The sequence below is a fragment of the Phoca vitulina genome, unplaced genomic scaffold (assembly GCF_004348235.1).
Source record: "Phoca vitulina isolate PV1807 unplaced genomic scaffold, GSC_HSeal_1.0 scaffold5, whole genome shotgun sequence".
NCBI lineage: Eukaryota > Metazoa > Chordata > Mammalia > Carnivora > Phocidae > Phoca > Phoca vitulina.
In genome coordinates this window covers 76296471-76319053 of record NW_022589708.1, presented here as the reverse complement: position 1 = coordinate 76319053, position 22583 = coordinate 76296471, and the positions used below count along the sequence as shown (strand labels likewise).

General features: G+C 36.1%; 1 protein-coding gene across 4 annotated transcripts in view; it reads left to right on the top strand.

The window, feature by feature from the left end:
• SGCG (sarcoglycan gamma) overlaps window positions 1-22583 on the top strand; it is a 130044-nt gene that overhangs the window by 101451 nt on the left and 6010 nt on the right. For 3 of the 4 annotated variants that reach the window (XM_032403349.1, XM_032403350.1, XM_032403351.1), the window contains exon 6: window positions 5704-5776. In XM_032403349.1, coding sequence (XP_032259240.1) covers window positions 5704-5776 — 73 coding nt within the window. Of the gene's footprint in view, window positions 1-5703; window positions 5777-6112; window positions 6358-22583 lie in introns of those variants that run through there. The other variant, XM_032403352.1, reaches the window with a different exon arrangement.

Here is a 22583-nt window from a genome sequence, read left to right as displayed (position 1 = left end):
CCATGTATCAGGGCTTGTCAAAATATATGTTGCTTGGCTTCATCCCCAGAGTTTCTGATTCAGTAGCTCTGGAATGGGACATGAGAATCTGCATTCCTTATAAGTTCTCAGATGATGCTGATGCTTCAGTGCTAGGGACCACAGGCTGAGAAACACTCCCTATGTTAACTTGTCCAGAATCAGTGGAAAATAACATGTTGGTTCCATATAGCCACTCCCCCAGAACACACACATTTCAGTTAGTCTTTTTAAAGATAAGTTATATTCTTCTTCTTTTCATATTTTTTTGTCTGAGGTACAAATTTCTTCCAAACTCCTTTTCTCTCCAGTGAGACTAACTAGAGCAAATACACCACCGCACCTGTAATTACTGTACACTTTCCTTGTCGTTACGCCATTATAACAATATGGAGTTTTTGTCACCAGGGCCACCTGAGTGGTGAGTGTATGAACAGTACAATTTTGACGCAGATCTTGACTCTTCTCAGTTTTTCAGTATGTTCATAGCTTCCCTAAATTTTGTGATTAAAGAAATGCAAGAAATTTTACAATTCTGACTTCTCTCCTTATTTTTCCTATGTAAGGTCTGACTGCCTCTCAAGCCTCATACAAAGTTTTATGTAATATATAATTCTTAACAAAACAAAATATAAGAATCATAACCCGTGTTGTAGTATGCACTAAGGCAGTAGTGTGTGTGAATTTCTTACTAAAATAAAGGATGCTAGGAATCTATTTAAAGGAAATTGATCATTTCCTGATAAAGAAATGGCTAGGTTGTCCAAGAGTCTTGGTCATCAGAAATCTGCTATTGCTCCATACAAAGCATATTGGCTTTCAGATTCTATTCCTACCTCAACAATTACTAGTCACATGACCTCAGGCAAGTTCATCTCTTATAGCTCAGACTTTCTCAACCTTAACACTACTGACATTTTGGGCTAGATAATATTTTTGGTGTAGGTGTGGGGCTATCTTACGCACTGCAGGATATTTGGCAGCATCCCTGACCTTTATGCATAGATACAGTAGTATTCTTACCCCCGGAGTTATGACAACCAAAATGTCTGCAAACATTGCCAAAAGTTTTCAGGAGGATGAAGGGGTTGCAAAATCACCTCTAGTTGAGAAACACTGATTTACCTTAAACCTACACTGTTTCTCTGGACTTTATTAACATTGATTTAATGTGTACTATCTGCTAATAAGCAAGCTAAATACCTATAGTATAAAATGATTAAGATATACTTTCTTTTACATAATGTTTATATTTTAGCTGGAGAGCTTTTAACATAAATTAATTGGTTGGACACAGTCCACTAAGGACTGTAAGAGATGTTTGGGCCACAGGCTACAGGAGCAGCCTGGAGAAAAGCATCAGTTGTGCCAGAGTGTGATAGAAAGAGACACAGAGTGGGTCAGACAAGGTTTCTCAAGGAAAGACGAATTTGAGCTGGTCCTAGAAAAATGCGTCAAGGTTTATCAGGAAGAAAAAGTGAGGTTAATTTTTCTAAACAAAGTGTAGAGCATGAATGAATATTAATAAATGGATACTGATAGACACTTATTAAATAGTATTAAATTATTAAATTAATGTATTTTATTAATGAATCTAAATATTAATTAATATAAATATTATTAAGTTATTAAATTATTTTTAAATTATTAAATAATAGATAATTATTAAAAATAAAAGTGGATAACTTTCTGAGAACCAAACTGAGTTCCAATACCAGCTGCTCCACTGAGTAGATGTGTGACCTGGAGCATCTTTCACCCCTCAGTCCTTCACACTACAGCCCCAAATATCTATACCCACTGGTCTCTCATTGACTGTACCAGACTTTGTTGAAAGAAATTGAAGGAGGCACGCCCCGCATTAGGCTCCCTGCTCAGCAGGAAGCCTGCTTCTCCCTCTCCCACTCCCCCGGCTTGTGTTCCCTCTCTCTCGCTGTCTCTCTCTCTCTCTGTCAAATAAATAAATAAAATCTAAAAAAAAAAAATAAGTCCTAGAGATCTAATGCACAGTATAATGAATATAGAAAACATTATTGTATAATAGTCATCAAAACTGCTAAGAGACTAGAACTTAATTATTGCACTCACTAAAAAGAAAGGACCATTATTTAGCATGATAGAGATGCTAATTATCACTATAATGACAATTATAATATATAAATGTATCAAATTAACATATTTTACACCTTACATTTACACAGTGTTATATGTCAAATATATTTCAATAAAGTAGCATTCTTTAAAAAGTCTTAACTTCAATTTAGTCAGCTAGGAAACTGAAGAATTGTATTTAAGTCATATTTATGGAGGAAATTAAATAATTTCACCAACTCACTTTGAAATTGACCAAGGCCTTTAAGCAGTCTCATTTTTCCCCCTAAAAATAGAATTGGTCACCAAGTGACCAAAGATAGCATGACCCTTTGTTAACTTCATTTATAGAACATATTACTGAAGTAGCATCAAAATTTCATCTTAAAAAAATTTTTATACCACTGCCAGAACTGACTTCAGGCAGAAAATATACTTTAATTCCTTGGCAGTGATTTGCTAGGCTGGGTTCGTTCCCCAACATTTAGTAAGAAAAACATAGTCCTGTAATGTTATCCAATTTCCCTTGAGGAAAACAAGATTTAATGATAAACCAGTTCAATTTCTTTGCACCTGTGCAGCTAACCAGGCTTACATGAAGTCAGAAGTGATGGAGTAGAAATGCTGGAGTCACTCACAAAGCCACTGACAAAAGAGGATCTGGAGAATAAGATTTCAACAGCTGAAAAAGTAAACATAAACAAAGATTATAAATCCAGGTCCCTTAAAAAGACACTTGACAGATTATCTACAAGATGCTAAGAGATCACCATATCCTTTAAGAACATATCCAAGATCTCCAAACACTTTGTAATGAAGTTCTGTGAACAGTTGATGACCTGGCCCATTGGTTAACAATCTTCAGCTGAAAGGAACAAAAGACCCAAAAAATCTGGCTTAAATGATAAGAATATATATTATCTTACATGAAAAGTCTGGAGGCAAGGTAGCTCCAATTTGATTAATTCAGTGGTCCAGTAATATTTACTCCAGCTTTGCTTCCCTTAAGTGTGTTAACATTCCCCTTTTAATTGCAATATGATTCCAACAGTCACTTCCCTGCGGGATGACTTCTCTAAACTTCTAGAAGAGGACCTTGATGACCTCTTTAAATTACCCTTCCAACCTAAATTCTCCTCATATTAAATGATTTACCTTTCTCTTGAAAGCGAGGTTTGGCTGGAATTATTTTTTTAACCCAGTCTTTGGTTTTTAACGAGGAGTTTAAAACATTTACTTTCATTTTGATAGCTGTTCTATTTGGGCTTATCTATGTCTATTATTTCATGATTTTTATTTTTTATCATATTGAATTTAAGTCTGAAACAAGCCTGGTATAAGGGGAGATACAGAGAAACCAGTTCATGCATGTACTTGTTGGCCATTATAAGGATTTAGGATTTGTTTTAAATGCAATGGAAGAGCATTGAATTGTTTCAAACAGGGTACTCTTTGATTTCCTATACATCTTAAGATCAATATAATCATTATAACGGAGAATAGATTTCTTGGAGGAAAGAGAGGAAACAGTAAGGCCAGTTAGGAGGATGTCAACTGTACTTCAGGCAATATCTATTGCCTGGTGACCTGGACTAGGTGGTAACAATGGTCATTGAAAGAAGATAATGATTCCAAATTAAGAACTGACATATAAAGACTTGCCAATAGATCAAATAGGTGGCAGGAATTGAGAGAAGGGATCAAAGATGGAAAGATTATATTTGCTTCTGGATGATGACATTATTCTCTGGGTAATGGAGAAGCCTGAAGAGAACACATTTACAGGGCAAAGAGAATAGACAGTTAATGTTTTCGATGCATAAATGCAAGGTATCTATGAAACAACCAAGTGGATATGTCAAAGTCAGCTCTTGGATATGTGAGCTATTTATTGCACATAGTTGAAGTCTTGACTAGAGATATAAATGGAGGCCTCATCAACCAACTGAGCTTTGAGAGATGCCAGTGTTAGAGCCCAGCCAGGTAAAGGAAGGGCAGCCACTAAAGAGAAGTGTGAAGATACAGACAATGGGGTAAGAGGAATGTCATAGGAGCCATTTTCTTGATGCCAAGAAAGGCTGTGTTCCCAGAATTTGGGTCCAGGAAAGATGAGAACAGAAACTGACATTGAATATGTCATCCTGGAGGTCATGATTATCTTAACAAGAGCATCTTCTTTGGAGTATTAAGGTGAAAGGCAGTTTGTGGCGGTGGCAGAATAGAATGGATTGAAGGCAAGAGAGACATCATGTGAAGGTCTGGCTGTGAAGCGGAGCAATGGAAATCTTTTTTGTTTTTGTAGCACTTGAAAAGCTCATTTCAGTCCATAAGTACTCAATGCATGTGTGGAATCAATCTTAATAGTTATCAGTGTAGACATAAACATCTAACAGATGTCTGGGTATATATTATGCACTGTTTGGACAGAGGTATTCATGCTGAACTCTATTTCTGTAATTGAAAGAACCTGTGAGTAGGGAAGAATAGAGCAGCCTAGAGCAATTTCCCCTTCAGTGTTGGGTTCTATCCATGAACTTCATAGTACTGGGTTCTGTCCGTGAAGTCTTCACCACCATTCCAATTCATTTTGTACCATGGTCTTACTACAGATCTTCACATGAGTATCCATTCATCATAAATTATTCTAGGATTCAGAAGAGAAAGAAGGATGGTATCATCCAAATACTACAGATATTTTATTAGCGGAAATGACCAGACTGTTTACTATGCCTAATTGTGGTGATACATTTTTTTTTAAAAAAAGTTAACATTGTAACACTGGGCTTTTTTATTATTATACTTTCCTTATACAAATAATATTTATACAGGATCATATTATAGAGTTATTTAAGTGTATTATTTATATAATGATATTTTGTTGTGGAAGTTTTTTCCCTGTCTAAAATTTAGATTATATGACCCCAAACAATATGTTCTATTTTCCACAAGAAAGAGATGTTACGTCAATTATATATTTTTATATAATCACAGTTGGGAATATTAAATATGAATGCATACATAAGGGAAATATAGTTACACTGAAAATCAATGATTTATTATTTTATGAAACTATTTATGAAGCATCTCTTTTAATATATGCAAATAGGTTCTGAGGAATATTTACTTTGAGGCCAAATAGTAATAATAGAAGTAAGATCATATAATTTGAACATTGACAATTTCAATGATAGAGAAATTGCTGCTCTTATTTAACAATAATATTTAACAATAATAACAATAATAGGCTTTATGCCTGCCTTGTACTTGTGTGCATTACAATGATTACATGTCACTAAAATATCACTAACTGGTTATGTTAAGTAATTGTCATACATTTAAAAACTAGTTACGGAGTTATAGCTCCTTGTAAAAGAGTGCCACTGACACTCTTAGAATAATTTCAACTTACCGGAACAGCTTAAAAATCCTATACGTTAGTTTGTATACATCAATTACATTTTCTTGCTCACACCTGTACAAATTCAGCAACAAGATCAAAATCTACTTGTGTTTTAATATATAGACTAAATGTTTCATTAGTTTGATGTCATTTGTTTTACTTTTGTAAAATGATGCATCTCTGGCTTTGTTTAGGGCCTGAAGGCGCACTTTTTGAACATTCAGTGGAGACCCCCCTCGTAAGAGCTGACCCATTTCAGGACCTGAGGTAAGAATTTTGTTCAAACATAAACTCTCCTATGGAAGATACCTGGATATGTGCTGGAACAATATTTTAGCAGTCATTACCAGATTGTGTCTTATTTCATTAACCCGGTTAATTGTCTTTATTCTCATGATGTTCCACTATTAACTAGTCATTACTTACTAAAATCCAAAGGAAGTAAAAAGTGCCACTGATTCCCTATGTTTGATCCATCCAAAACAGAAAATTTGCCATCTTAACCACTTTTAGGTGTACAGTTCAAGAAAGTATTTTAAGTACATCCCCACTGTTGTACAACCATCACCACCCTCCATCTCCAGATTTCTTTTCATTTTGCAGAACTAATACTCTGTGGCCAGTAAACAACTTCCCATTCTCACCTCTACCAAACCTGGAAACCACCATTCTACTTTCTGTCTCCACAAATTTGACAACTCGAGGCACCTCATATAAATGAAATCATACAGTATTTGTACTTTGTGACTGGCTCATTTCACTTAGCATAATGTCCTCAACCTTTGTTATATCTTTACATAATGTCAGAATATATAAAATCACCTAGTTCCAGATTGTAAATGTATTCTTTATAGAAGTCTCTGTGTGCCTATGTGTACTTTACTTTATCAATGCACTGCTGGATGACATTTATTGCTGTAACTGTTTATTCCAATATTATATTTATATTTTATAACAAAATCAAATACTATTTTTTAAAAACAAGTATCTAATCTAAGGTAGCCCTTAAAATTACATTCAGTATTTGAACTGGAAATATATGCAGAACAATTAACATCCTAATATATTATGTATAATAGAGGAAATTAAGGAGTCCTGGCTTTACATAGAGAAGCCTTGTGACCTTGGCCAAACTTACCTTTTGAAACTATTTTTCTCATCTATAAAATGTTGATAGTAACATATATCTCAATGTATTCTGGGAAAGATTTAATTAGCTATTAGGTTAAAAGTATTTTGTAAACTGAAAGTTGAATACAAATAATCATTTTTATTATCATTATCATACCAAGTAGATAATCACAGTAAATGGAATAAAAGTTAGAAAATTAAGCATTTCTCTGATCTTTAATATCTAATTAAATATTAATTAAAAGCAAATGAGGGTTCAATTCATCTTACCCACTTAGAGAACATTTGCAGCATGAAAATAAATTGTGATTCTAATTACATTAGAACAATTTCATTATTTTTGATAAAGGATCACAAGATCAATATTACAGAATTATTATAGTTAGGGAAGAAGAACATTTTATTTTTCCAGGATAGAAAAATGATTCAATATCTTTAAAAATAATCCCATTAAAACCAATTTGAAATTATAAAATAATATAAATTGTAGAGATGCCAGACTCCTTTTTGAAGTAATTTACTTAACTGTTTTAAAATATATGGATCTCAAAATTAAACCCTTTATCTTATGTTGTCCCATCAGGGTATAATCTGCTGGTTAAACAGCAGGCCCTTGCTAAAAAAGAAATGGCAGAAGAGTATCCTCTTGCTTTCTAAAAGGTGGTACTAAGTGGGGGGTGGTCACATAAACCAGGTGTTACAGGCAAAGTGATCAAGAAGATAATGAAATTGTAAAAAAATCCTGGAGGAATGGGGCGAGGATGGAAGGCATGAACTGACAAGTACTGAATGTCTTCAACTGCCAGGATCTGTGCACTGTCCCATAATTTATCTTATTTAATCATCAACTCTACCTTAAAAATAAGCAACTCTATCCCCATTGTATAAAAGAGGAAAACCAAGATCTAGATAGCAGCATGTTCTAATCAAAGATTAAAAAGTAGCATAAATAAATAAACAAACAAATAAATAAATAGTAGCCAACGGATTATTCAAATTCAGCTCTGACTCCAAAGTCCATGTTTGTTGGGTGTATTCTCTTCACCACCTAAGTGGACCCTTGAGTGATTTATTCTTTGATTTACAACCAGATTCCTCTAAATGATTATATGATATTTGTATTTTCTTCTATAAATTCTTACCATAAACTGTCTTTCACTTTATATTTCTGAGTCTAGTACCATTACTATTCCTGACTTGAGTAAAGTAAAAATGATTCTAGAATCCCCTGAAAACAATGAATAAGGATTTTTTAGAGTTGAGATCATTATGCATTTATAAATATATCTCTGAAATATACATGTTTAAATATCACAAGTTTAAATTATTTATTTTTTTATTATGTTATGTTAATCACCATACATTACATCATTAGTTTTTGATGTAGTGTTCCATGATTCATTGTTTGCGTATAACACCCAGTGCTCCATGCAGACTGTGCCCTCTTTACTACCCATCACCAGGCTAACCCACAAGTTTAAATTTTGATATTTGTTCAGATGGTAGTCATAGAAGGGTGACAATTATTATTTTCTTTAAGAAGAAAGATAATGTGTATTTAAGCTAGATGCCACTACATTTCTTATAGCAAAATCATTCACAAGAAAAATACGAAGTCTGATATGCTTCCTTCATTCTGACATGCTACTTTTCATTCGTACATGATATAATTCATTCTTTTTTAAAAATTCAGCAAAAATATACTAAACATGTTTATGTACTGGAATGGTTGCTAGTTCTAGAGTGATAAAATGCATGGATCCTGCCCTTAATGATTTTAAAGTCTGTTGGGAAAGGAAACATGCAAACAAGTTAAAACAGTATAATTCCTTGCTATGATGAAAGTCCAAAATATAGTGAGGGCATAGGAGAAAAAGCATAAAATCTTCCCAGGGTAATCTGAGATGATGTCACAGAGAAGGAAGCAACTGAAACTTAAGGAAATCAGTAGATGTTAATATCACAGGGTAAACTGTAAACCCCCTGCAACCCAATAGGGATGTGGTGGCAATTAAGTAAGTTATTTGTAAATTCCTTGAAACGATGCCTAGCACATAGTCAATAATATAGGTGTGTGTTTTCATTAAATAAGTAAAATGAGAGGACATGGAAACATTTGCTCCTGTTTCAAACACTTGTAAATACCAGTTTACTTATGAATAAATAAAACATACATACATACATACATAAGCAAATGAATAAATATTTATAAGTATATATTGTATACTAATAATATTTATAAGTATACTTATAATATTATGGATATATCATAAGTATATAATATATATTGTATACTTATATTTATAAGTATATATCATACATATTATATACTTATAAATATTGCTCAAATACTTGTAAATACTGCTCAACTAGAAACCAAGACAAACTCATTCTTAGGTCCCAGTAACAAAGAGGAAATTCATTGTCAGAGCAGAGTGAAATCTAAAGCCAGGGTATTCATGGAGATATCAGGATGTCATAGAGATTGGGAGCTGGGACTTTAGTATATTATGGGACTGTGATACTAAGGCATAGCTCTGTGTGTGTGTGTGTGTGTGTGTGTGTAATGCCCAGACTGAGATACCCTGTAAACACTGGCCCCCATGAAAGATATTTGAAACAATTTGCCTAGTAGTCTAAAGATGCTGCAAACCCATCTTGGGCCATGAGTTGGGTTACCCACAAGAAATCATGAACGATAGGCCTTTGCTCAGCCAAGATCAGAGGACTAAATCCACACTACCTCATTGTATAAGAGCTCAAAGCTGGAAAATTAATGTTAACTACACTAAAGTCAAACTACAGCAAAGAAATATCCCATTACCCATGACATAAAAACATCTATGGAAAACAATCCTTGCTAAAAATGAGCTTACTACAATAATAATAATAATAATAATGAAAAGATAAAAAATCAGCAGCCACTACAACTACCCCCTAAAACTCTAAGTAGTAGAGCAAAGTGAGAGATTTTAAAACAGACATGAATAAAATGCTCAAAGAAGAAAAAAATTGAATATAAAGATGAGGAAAAGTCGTATGAAGATGGCAGATTTGGAAAATAACAAAATAGAAATTCTAGAAATGAGAGATCAAGTAATTAAAATAAAATCAGTGGCAACCAGTACTTGGTTTCTCATACCATTCTGCAATAAAAGGAATCAGGATTCTTCAGAGAAATGGCTCATTCTAGGACTGGGGCAGTGAATGTAAAAGATAAATTTGGAGCATTTTGTAGCACCAGTGAATAAGATGCGCTCAAAAATCGAAACAACAAGGGTACATCATCAAAAGGACACAGGAACCAAATGAAAGAGTTCCCAATCAAAAAGTTCCAAATCAAAAACAAAAAAAACAAAACCAACAAAACAAAACAAAAAAGTTCCCAATCAAAGCTGGACAATTTAAGCAAAAAATTTTTAACATACTGGGTCATAACCCAAAGTTGATGGGTATCAACTCTCTATGATTTTTTAGATTCCATCAAATACACTGTAAAGTGATGAGTCTTCTTTCAAAATGACAGTGTTTATAAGGCCGCAGAAATGGTATATTTTGCAAATACTTAAATTTATGTAAAACACAATGTTAATTTAAAAATGGGTAATGGGCACCTAGTTTTTCACTCTTTTAGGACAGCCTTGAAGAGCACTGCTCTGGGCTGGCTATTCTACCAAGTTTCACAAAGTGTGGGTTTCAGAAGTGAACGTATTGAACTTAGCCAGACTTGGCCAGTGTGCCTCTCCAAGTGCTTTGTGCTGATTTATAATTCCATGAGTGGTTTGAGAGTCTCTTTCCTCACCTTTTACCAGCATTTCGCACTGTCAGACTTTATGACCTTTTTCGTGCTGATCAGTGTGATCTTATGTTATTTTACATTTCATTTCCCTGGCGACTAGTGTGGTTAAGCATCTTTCATATTTTTATTCTGTTATTAAGGCTGCTGCTTCTGGAATTGACTCCATCTTCTTTGCTTCTTTAATTACTTTTTAAAACACATTTATAGTGATTAAAAATATACTATATATTCTGAATATTAACATTTTTCCTATTAACATTTTTCTATTAATTTTTAATGTTTATATACTCAAAATTATTAATCTTTTATTTCATTAAATCTGAATTTTAAACTTTACTTACAGAAAGAGGAATTTGTCAGCCCCATTGTGGTTTGGCTTTCCCTTCTATATCAAAATACATTGTAGATCCCTAATGCATTTAGAGGTTATTCTTGTGTGAAGTATAAGGTGTGAGGTCTGCGTCTAATTTTCTCTTTTCCAATCAGCCAAACAGAGGTGCCAACAATTAGATAATTAGAAAATCTACCTTTGTCACTACAATTTGAAATACAACCATTATCATGTATTAAATTTCCCTATGCATGTGGGTCTGTTTGTATGTTTTCTTTTTTTTTTATTTTTTTATTGTTATGTTAATCACCATACATTACATCATTAGTTTTAGATGTAGTGTTCCATGATTCATTGTTTGTGCACAACACCCAGTGCTCCATGCAGAATGTGCCCTCTTTAATACCCATCACCAGGTTAACCAATCCTCCCACCCCCCCTCCCCTCTAGAACCCTCAGTTTGTTTTTCAGAGTCCATCAGATCTCATGGTTCGTCTCCCTCTCTGATTTCCCCCCTTCATTATTCCCCTCCTGCTATTTTCTTTTTTTTTTTTTAACATATATTGCATTATTTGTTTCAGAGGTACAGATCTGAGATTCAACAGTCTTGCACAATTCACAGCGCTTACCAGAGCAGATACCCTCCCCAGTGTCTATCACCCAGTCACCCCATCCTTCCCACCACACCCCCCACTCCAGCAACCCTCAGTTTGATTCCTGAGATTAAGAATTCCTCATATCAGTGAGGTCATAAGATACATGTCTTTCTCTGTTTGACTTATTTCGCTCAGCATAATACCCTCCAGTTTCATCCACGTCATTGCAAATGGCAAGATCTCATTCTTTTTGATGGCTGCATAATATTCCATTGTATATATATATATACCACATCTTCTTTATCCATTCATCTCTCGATGGACATCTTGGCTCTTTCCACAGATTAGCTATTGTGGACATTGCTGCTATAAACATTGGGGTGCACGTACCCCTTCGGATCCCTACATTTGTACCTTTGGGGTAAATACCCAGTAATGCAATTGCTGGGTTGTATGGTAGCTCTATTTTCAACTTTTTGAGGAACCTCCACACTGTTTTCCAGAGTGGCTGCACCAGTTTACATTCCCACCAACAGTGTAGGAGGGTTCCCCTTTATCCGCATCCCCGCCAGCATCTGTCATTTCCTGACTTGTTAATTTTAGCCATTCTGACTGGTGTGGGGTGGTGTCTCATTGAGGTTTTGATTTGGATTTCCCTGATGCCGAGCGATGTTGAGCACTTTTTCATGTCTCTGCTGGCCATTTGGATGTCTTCTTTGGAAAAATGTCTGTTCATGTCTTCTGCCCATTTCTTGATTGGATTCTTTGTTCTTTGGGTGTTGACTTTGATAAGTTCTTTATAGATTTTGGATACTAGCCCTTTATCTGATATGTCATTTGCAAATATCTTCTCCCATTCTGTCAGTTGTCTTTTGGTTTTGTTGACTGTTTCTTTTGCTGTGCAAAAGCTTTTTATCTTGATGAAGTCCCAATAGTTCATTTTTGCCCTTGCTCCCCTTGCCTTTGGTGATGTTTCTAGGAAGAAGTTGCTGTGGCTGAGGTCGAAGAGGTTGCTGCCTGTGTTCTCCTTTAGGATGTTGATGGACTCCTGTCTCACATTTAGGTCTTTCAACCATTTGGAGTCTATTTTTGTGTGTGGTGTAAGGAACTGGTCCAGTTTCATTCTTCTGCATGTGGCTGTCCAATTTTCCCAACACCATTTGTTGAAGAGACTGTCTTTTTTCCATTGGACATTCTTTCCTGCTTTGTCAAAGATTAGTTGACCATCGAGTTGAGGGTCCATTCCTGGGCTCTCTATTCTGTTCCATTGATCTATGTGTCTGTTTTTGTGCCAGTACCATACTGTCTTGATGATGACAGCTTTGTAATAGAGCTGGAAGTCCAGAATTGTGATGCCGCCAGCTTTGCTTTTCTTTTTCAACATTCCTCTGGCTATGTGGGGTCCTTTCTGTTTCCATACAAATTTTAGGATTATTTTTTCCATTTTTTTTAAAAAAGTGGGTGCTATTTTAATGGGGATTGCATTGAATGTGTAGATTGCTCTAGGTAGCATTGACATCTTCACAATATTTGTTCTTCCAATCCATGAGCATGGAACGTTTTTCCATTTCTTTGTGTCTTCCTCAATGTCTTTCATGAGTATTTTATAGTTTTCTGAGTACAGATCCTTTGGCTCTTTGGTTAGATTTATTCCTAGGTATCTTATGGTTTTGGGTGCAATTGTAAATGGGATCGACTCCTTAATTTATCTTTCTTCTTTCTTGTTGTTGGTGTATAGGAATGCCACTGATTTCTGTGCATTAATTTTATATCCTACCACTTTACTGAATTCCTGTATGAGATCTAGCAGTTTTGGGGTGGAGTCTTTTGGGTTTTCCACGTAAAGTATCATATCATCTGCAGAGAGTGAGTGTTTGACTTCTTCTTTGCCGATTTGGATGCCTTTGATTTCTTTTTGTTGTCTGATTGCTGTGGCTAGGACTTCTAGTACTATGTTGAATAGCAGTGGTGATAGTGGACATCCCTGCCGCATTCCTGACCTTAGGGGGAAAGCTCTCAGGTTTTCCCCCATTGAGAATGATATTCGCTATGGATTTTTTAGATAGCTTTTATGATATTGAGGTATGTACCCTCTATCCCTATACTCTGAAGAGTTTTGATCAAGAAAGGATGCTGTACTTTGTCAAATGCTTTTTCTGCATCTATTGAGAGGATCATATGATTCTTGTTCTTTCTTTTGTTAATGTATTGTATCACGTTGATTGATTTGCGGATGTTGAACCAACCTTGCAGCCCAGGGATAAATCCCACTTGGTCATGGTGAATAATCCTTTTAATGTACTGTTGGATCCTATTGGCTAGTATTTTGGTGAGAATTTTTGCATCCATGTTCATCAAGGATACTGGTCTATAATTCTCCTTTTTGATGGGGTCTTTGTCTGGTTTGGAGATCAAGGTAATGCTGGCCTCATAAAATGAGTTTGGAAGTTTTCCTTCCATTTCTATTTTTTGGAACAGTTTCAGAAGAATGGGTATTAATTCTTCTTTAAATGTTTGGAAGAATTCCCCTGGGAAGCCATCTGGCCCTGGGCTTTTGTTTGTTGGGAGATTTTTGATGACTGCTTCAATTTCCTTAGTGGTTATAGGTCTGTTCAGGTTTTCTATTTCTTCCTGGTTCAGTTTTGGTAGTTGATACATCTCTAGGAATGCATCCATTTCTTCCAGGTTATCTAATTTGCTGGCATAGAGTTGCTCATAATATGTTCTTACAATTGTTTGTATTTCTTTGGTGTTGGTTGTGATCTCTCCTCTTTCATTCATGGTTTTGTTGATTTGGGTCATTTCTCTTTTCTTTTTGATAAGTCTGGACAGGGGTTTATCAATCTTGTTAATTCTTTCAAAGAACCAGCTCCTACTTTCGTTGATCTGTTCTACTGTTCTTTTGGTTTCTATTTCATTGATTTCTGCTCTGATCTTCATTAGTTCTCTTCTCCTGCTGGGTTTAGGCTTTATTTGCTGTTTTTCCTCTGGCTCCTTTAGGTGTAGGGTTAGGTTGTGTACTTGAGACCTTTCTTGTTTCTTGAGAAAGGCTTGTATTGCTATATACTTTCCTCTTAGGACTGCCTTTGCTGCATCCCAAGGATTTTGAATACTTGTGTTTTCATTTTCATTTGTTTCCATGAATTTTTTTAATTCTTCTTTAATTTCCTGGTTGACCCATTCATTCTTTAGTAGGATGCTCTTTAGCCTCCATGTATTTGAGTTCTTTCCGACTTTCCTCTTGTGATTGAGTTCTAGTTTCAAAGCATTGTGGTCTGAAAATAGGCAGGGAATGATCCCAATCTTTTGATACCGGTTGAGACCTGATTTGTGACCTAGGATGTGATCGATTCTGGAGAATGTTCCATGGGCACTAGAGAAGAATGTGTATTCTGTTGCTTTGGGATGGAATGTTCTGAATATGTCTGTGAAGTCCATTTGGTCCAGTGTGTCATTTAAAGTCTTTATTTCCTTGTTGATCTTTTGCTTAGATGATCTGTCCATTTCAGTGAGGGGGGTGTTAAAGTCCCCCACTATTATTGTATTGTTGTCGATGTGTTTCTTTGCTTTTGTTATTAATTGCCTTATATAATTGGCCGCTCTCATGTTAGGGGCATAGATATTTACAATTGTTAGATCTTCTTGTTGGATAGACCCTTTAAGTAGGATACAGTGTCCTTCCTCATCTCTTATTACAGTCTTTGGCTTAAAATCTAATTTGTCTGACATAAGGACTGCCACCCCGGCTTTCTTTTGGTGTCCATTAGCATGGTAAATGGTTTTCCACCCCCTCACTTTCAATCTGGGGGTGTCTTTGGGTCTAAAATGGGTCTCTTGCAGACAGCATATTGATGGGTCTTGTTTTTTAACCCAATCTGATAGCCTGTGTCTTTTGATTGGGGCATTTAACCCATTTACATTCAGGGTAACTATTGAAAGATAGGAATTTAGTGCCATTGTATTACCTGGAAGGTGACTGTTACTGTATACTGTCTGTGTTCCTTTCTGGTCTATGTTGCTTTTAGGGTCTCTCTTTGCTTAGAGGACCCCTTTCAAGATTTCTTGTAGGGCTGGTTTCGTGTTTGCAAATTCCTTTAGTTTTTGTTTGTCCTGGAAGTTTTTTATCTCTCCTATTTTCAATGACAGCCTAGCTGAGTATAGTATTCTTGGCTGCATATTTTTCTCATTTAGTGCTCTGAATATATCCTGCCAGTCCTTTCTGGCCTGCCAGGTCTCTGTGGATAGGTCTGTTGCCAATCTAATGTTTCTGCCATTGTAGGTTACAGATATCTTCTCCCGAGCTGCTTTCAGGATTTTCTCTTTGTCTCTAAGACTCATAAGTTTTACTATTAGATGTTGGGATGTTGACCTATTTTTATTGATTTTGAGAGGGGTTCTCTGTGCCTCCTGGATTTTGATGCTTGTTTCCTTCCCCAAATTAGGGAATTTCTCTGCTATAATTTGCTCCAATATACCTTCTGACCCTCTCTCTCTCTTTCTTCTTCTTCTGGGATCCCAATTATTCTAATGTTTCATCTTATCGTATCCCTTATCTCTCAAATTCTGCCCTCAAAACCATACACTAGAGATTTAGGGTATATTGATCTGCAGTAGTTGTTTATCTCTCTTTTTCTCAGCTTCTTTATTTTCCATCATTTGGTCTTCTATATCACTGATTCTCTCTACTGCCTCATTTATCCTAGCAGTTAGCACCCCCATTTTTTATTGCACCTCATTAATAGCCTTTTTGATTTTGACTTGGTTAGATTTTAGTTCTTTTATTTCTCCAGACAGGGTTTTTCAAATAACTTCCATGCTTTTTTCAAGCCCAGCTAGTATCTTTAAAGTAATGATTCTGAATTCTAGATCGGATATCGTACTACTGTCCATATTGAGTAGGTCCCTGGCAATCAGTACTACCTCTTGTTCTTTTTGTTGAGGTGATTTTTTCCATCTTGTCATTTTGTCCAGAGGAGAATAGATGAATGAGAGAACAAAATGCTAACAGGGTAACAACATCCCCAGAAAATACATACTAAACAAATCAGAAAAGACCTCAAGCCAGGGGAAAAGAAATGGAAAGAAAGAAAAAGAAAAAGAAAAAAAAAGAAAAGAAAAAGAAAAAGGTAAAAACAAACAAAAACAGAACAAAACAAAAAAAAAAAACAGAATATGATCAAATATGATCAGGCTTGTGCATAGATCAGTGCCACACACTAGATTTGAGTGTATTTTGGTCTTTTAGAAGAAAGTGCCTCCCAAAATTTTAAAGAAAGAAAAACTTATATATGTACAAAAATAAGGGTTGATATGATGAAGGGATGGAATATGACTGTAAAGATGAAAATTATAAAAAATTTTATAAAAGGAATTGATAAGAAGTTGTTTGAAAAAAGAAAGAAAAGGATTTAAAAAAAAAAGAAAAAAAAAGGGAGAGATTGTGATCAGGCAGGAGAGTAGAACAAAGCCATACACTAGAGATTTAGGGTATATTTTGATCTGTTAGAAGAAACTATCTCAAAATTTTAAAGAGAGAACAACTTATATATATATGCCAAAAATAAGGGTAACTACTATGAAGGGATAGAATATGGCTCTAAAAATGAAAAATAAAAATGTTTTTTAAAAAAGGGATTGATAAGATGTTGGTTGAAAAAGGGAAAAAGAAAAATTCAAAAAAAAAAAAAGACAGTTAAAAAAAAAAACTAACTTTGAAAGACTAAAGAATCATGGTAAAAAAGCCATGAATTCTATGTGCAGTATTCCCCTAGCAGTGGCGTTCTGCTGTTTCACTGATCGGTAAACTTGGTCTTGGCTGGCTGTTCTTGCTGATCTTCTGGGGGAGAGGCCTGTTGCCATGATTCCCAAATGTCTTTGCTGGAGGTGGAATTGCCCCGCCGTTGCCGGGGGCGGGCTAAGTAATCTGCTCGGGTTTGCTCTAGGGAGCTTTTGTTCCCTGCAAGCTTTCTGTACAGCCTTGGAGGCCGAGAGTGAAAATGGCGGCCTCCCAATCTCCACCCAGAGGAGCCGAGAACTCAGGGCCCCGCTCCTCAGTGAGCCGAGAAAAGCAGTCAGTCACTCCCGTCTCCCTGGTCTCCGGCCACACTCCGTGCCCACCCAGCCTGTGACTGAGCATTTCTATCTCTGGCACCCGACCCCGTGTGGAGTCTCCAAACCCAGCAGATCCCTGCGGTGCGCTCCCGCGCTGCTCCTCCCAGGGGAGGAAGGGGAGTCTACCTGGATCTAACACTTGTTGGGTCCCTGCTGGAGGAGCAGTGGCCCGACTGTGCCGCGGATCACGGTTTATGGCAACCCCGAGCTGAGAGCCCGGGCCTCTGCAGCCGGCTTCCCTGCTCCAATACCTGGGAGCTCTGCCGCACTCAGGCACCCCCGGTCTTTCTGTGACCCCGAGGGTCCTGAGACCACACTGTCCCGTGAGGGTTCCACCCCCCGCTTAGCCACTGGAGCGACCTCCCTCAGCTGAGTCAACTTCTAAAAGTTCCGATTTTGTGCTCCGCGGCTCTATCACTTGCCAGAAGCGGCTGACGGAGACCCCCTCCCCCGCCGTCTATCCTCCCGAACATCACCTCGAACATCACCTCAGATTCACTTCTCCGCACATCCTACCTTCCAGAAAGTAGTCACTTTTCTGTTCAGAGATTTGCTGCTATTCTGTTCTTCGATCTCCTGGTGTTCAGAATGGTTTGATCCCTATCCAGCTGAATTCCTGAGACCAGACGAAATCCAGGTCTCCTACTCCTCCGCCATCTTGCTCGGCAATTTGTCTTTTTAAACCTGTACGTTTAATAAAGTTCCATTTTGATCACCTGTATTTCTCTAGGAAATTACTAATTTAATCATGGTTTTCAAATGTATTTGTATAAATACATGGTCTGAAATGGTATCTTGTGAATTAAATTCCTTCTGTTTCAGTGTTTTTTCAAACAACTCACTGATAAAAAAAATCAGTGTCTATAAATGCACCATTAACAAATGAAGCATTGATTGCTCTCAGCTTGCATAATCACATTTCTTATCCCAAGTGTTTATTTCTCATTTATCACAGGTTACCATCTTGAAGCTACTTAAACAATGAAAGCAATTTGTGCCTCATGGTAATTAACAGTTTATGGTGTGGCTGGTCTTCCTTAATTCTAGCAGTTCCAAGAAAAAAGAAAAAATCATAAAATATCAAAACAAAATATAGTATATTTAGTCAATTCAGAAGTAAAAACAGTTTGAGGGGTTGAAAGTTGCATCCAATAACAGAAAGTAAAATGCTGGGGGGACTACCTTGGCTGGCTTAGTCGATAGAGCATGCGACTGTTGATCTCAGGGTTGTAAGTTCGATCCCTATATTGGGTGTAGAGATTACTTAAAAAATAAAATCTTTAAAAAAAAAAATGAAAGAAAGTTTCATCCAATAATGGAATAGTGAAAATAAACCCTTAGGAACTTTGATATATTGGAAACCACTGCTTGGGCATTAGCGAAGGAAGTGAATTCTTTCAAAAACACTTTCATTTTTCATATTTAGGTCTTTAATCCAACCAGATTTGCTTTTTCATGTGGGGTGTATTATTATGTTTCAGTTGTTTCTCTAGGGATTAAATTTCTGGATTTGAGATTTTATCCCCTACAGTAAGGTTTCTAACTTTTAATAGGTGAATTTAACTACTTATATTTATTATGATCACTGATTTATTTGACATATTTCTGTGGTGTCATGTTTAATTTACTGTGCTTTTTCTTTTCATTTTTTCTTCTTTCTGACCTTTGGTTCGATTATTAAACTTCTCCTTATTCTCCCTGCCATATTTCTCTCTAGTGGTTCTGGTTTCATTCTTTTAATGATTATCCTTTATATTTTATATGCATGGAGATAAATTAATACTTTCTAAGTTTGTCATTATCATTCTCTTTTCAAATTATACCAAAATTTTAGAAAGTTATTCCCACCCAAATTTCGGTTTGCGTGTTGTTTTGTTTCAACTTTGCTTTTACTCATCTCTCTGGTTATGTTTTTCAGGCAATAAAGATTTAGCTTTACCCACACGCTGTGTTGATTTTTCTAATGTCCATCGCTGCTTCTTCCAAAATACTCATTTCTTCTGGTTTTAGTTTCTATAAGTACTTTCTTCAGTGATGATCTGTATAGACAATAAACTTTTCCTTCTGGGCCTGAGATGTCTAGTCCCTTCATAGCTGAAAGATGGCTAAGTTGGGATATATTTCTAGACTGACAATAATTTTACACTGGCATTTTTAAGATATTATTCATTACTTTTGGGTCTTTGGTAAATAAGCAATTTGATTTTCATTCTGAATACTTTTAAGACCTTCTCATAATCTTAATGTTTTGCAGTTTTACCAGAAAGTGTTTGGGTGCTGGATATGTCTTAATTTGTACTTGGGTATCAATATACCTCTTCAGTTTTAGGAACTCACGTTATTTTTCAATTTTGGAAAATGATTAAACATTACCTCTTTATATCTGTGTCTTCTCATTCTCTAGAGTATAGGTGTTCTTAACTTGTGGTCTGTGGATCCCCTGGGTGTCCAAGAATAGAATTTAGTGGGTTAATGATTTTGAATGTGAAAAAAAAAAATCCTTCATTTTCACTGACCTCTAATTGAAATTTAGCATCCCTTCAACTATAAATGAGAGATAACAAACCACAGTAGTATTAGCAGTTTCTTTGACTTTTTAATCTGTAGAAGCCAGAGATACTTTAATATCACATGAAGGTTATAGCAAGTATCTCAAAATACATTACATACTCTACTGCTTTGAAATTATAGTAGTTGTAAGCCCTTTGGCCAGATCTTATTTAATTAACAAGTAAGCTCATAAATTGCTATATCACCCATTTAAGTAATGTTTACATTTGTATTTAAAAGTCATTAGTTTCCTTTGAAATTCTGTACTTTATTTTATGCATTTAAAAACATTAATTGTGCATTTCAAATTTTACATTTCTTGTTTTCCCACAGAAATACCAAATCTACATTACAGTGTCCTATTCTCTTTTGATATATGGCATGTCTACTATTCAGTCTACCAGAAGACTTTAATTTTTTTATTTCATTAATTTCTACTTACCTGGTTTTTAAATCTTTCTTTTTCTATTCTGGGCTTGTTCTGTGAGTGTTAATTTATCTCTTTGGATGCTCTAAACTTAGTCCCTTTCTGACTGCTCTATTATCTCTAGTTCCTCATGTTGACAGATTCTCCCATGTGGTTTGAAAATTCTGTCTGAGAGCTCATCCTCTTTGGCCCTTCATCTAGGTGCAGTTCTCACCGGGACTCTTTTAACATTTGCCTTTAATGTCAGTTTCCCACTCACTTCTGCCAGGGTCCTGCAGGGGGCACTGTTCTGAAGCCAGCGTTCACAGGTATTTCTCAGGTTGGGCTGATACAAGGCCTGAATAGTGTGTGGATTTGGCTTCTACAATAGTGCATGATTTAAGACTTCCTGCTCACATTCCAGAAAGAGCAGCCTGCTTTAGGGTTCTTATCGTACTGTGTTTCAACTCCCATCTGTATGCCCAGAGCCCATTTCCAAACACTCTTCCCATGCCCTCCACAGTTGGCCACAACTCCTTCCCTGTAGAGATTTAAAATACCAGACCACAAGGCATTTATCTGCCCATTACCTCCAAGGGCTCCAGCATTTCAGCTCCCACTCATCACTCTGGTTACGAGTTTCTTCTGTTCTGGCACTATGAAAATGCCCTTTGTTTTTCTGGGTTTGTTTTTGTTGTTGTTATTTATGCCTAGTATCTGTTTTAATGTTTTTTATTGTATTTTATCCAGCATTTATATGTAATTGGGGGCTGAGGGCAGAGCTCTGCATCTGTTCATCTGTCTTGACAGGTCTTTATAGAGTGATTTTTTTTTTTTTTAAAGATTTTATTTATTTATTTGACAGAGAGAGACACAGTGAGAGAGGGAACACAAGCAGGGGGAGTGGGAGAGAGAGAAGCAGGCTTCCCGCAGAGCAGGGAGCCCGATGCGGGGCTCGATCCCAGGACCCTGGGATCATGATCTGAGCCGAAGGCAGATGCTTAACGACTGAGCCACCCAGGCACCCCTATAGAGTGATATTTTTAAAGCAAAAATGGAATCTTGTTATTCCTCTGCTTACATCCTTTAAGCTTCTTGAATGTTAGATTCCTAAGGGCAGGAAGCCTGTCTGCCTTTTTTGCTACTGTTTTTCTACAAATCTAGAAAAGCACATGATAGGGACTTAATAAATAAGGGTTAAATGACTAAATACATTATTCCGCACACTTTTAGATTAAAGACCAACACAGTTAACATAGTCTAGTGGTCAGCATGGCCTAACAGTGGACATAATCTAGTCCTTGCATGATTTGGCCAGTGCTGCCTCTAGGCCAGCTTTTCTTGTCAATTTGTATTTATGCTTCCCAGTCTCTCATCCTATTTACAAAATTTAGACTTACTGTAAGCCTGAAAGAGCTTAAAATCATGAGCAATAACTATTACAATCATACATGCTTGACTAGTTATATTCTCTAAATGCAAAAGTGAATATGGGCAAAGGGCAAGTATACCATATATATATATGTATATATATGTGTGTGTGTGTGTGTGTGTGTATAAACACACAGCTTATTTATTTGGTATATTTCTGGGTCACTGTTCAAAATTTTTTGTTCCTCACATAAGTCATGAGTAAATATTTATATATTCACATATTTGAAGAAAGGGTTGGATATCTAACTAGCAAACTAAAATATAACAAAAGAGAAAAAAATTGAGTTGCTTTATATCTGACTGTTGTTCAGTGTGTTCATGAAAATGTATACTTCAGAGCATTCTAATCACAACCTTTTTTGATAAAATGTGTCCCAACTTGTGCTGAACTGACATATTTCATCTTCAAGGCTAGAAATGATACAAAGGGGAAGAAATTTGCTATTCCAGAAGCACCATATTATAATATGGTTTAAAACTAGTAGTTAGTCCTGTTGAGGTTATTTTGTTGTTTGATGACTGATCTTTGAAACAAACTCACCTTCCCTAGGATCTTCAAATTTACAAATGGATTGCCTGAAATGGACCAGACCTCTACAAGTTGCTTACATGTCTTCCTCCCTTCCTTTCCTTCCCCATCCCTTTCCCCTTTTTTCCTATCAATCCAGGCAGGAAAAATGTAGACAACTAGCAAAATGGGCAGGCAATCAGCAGAC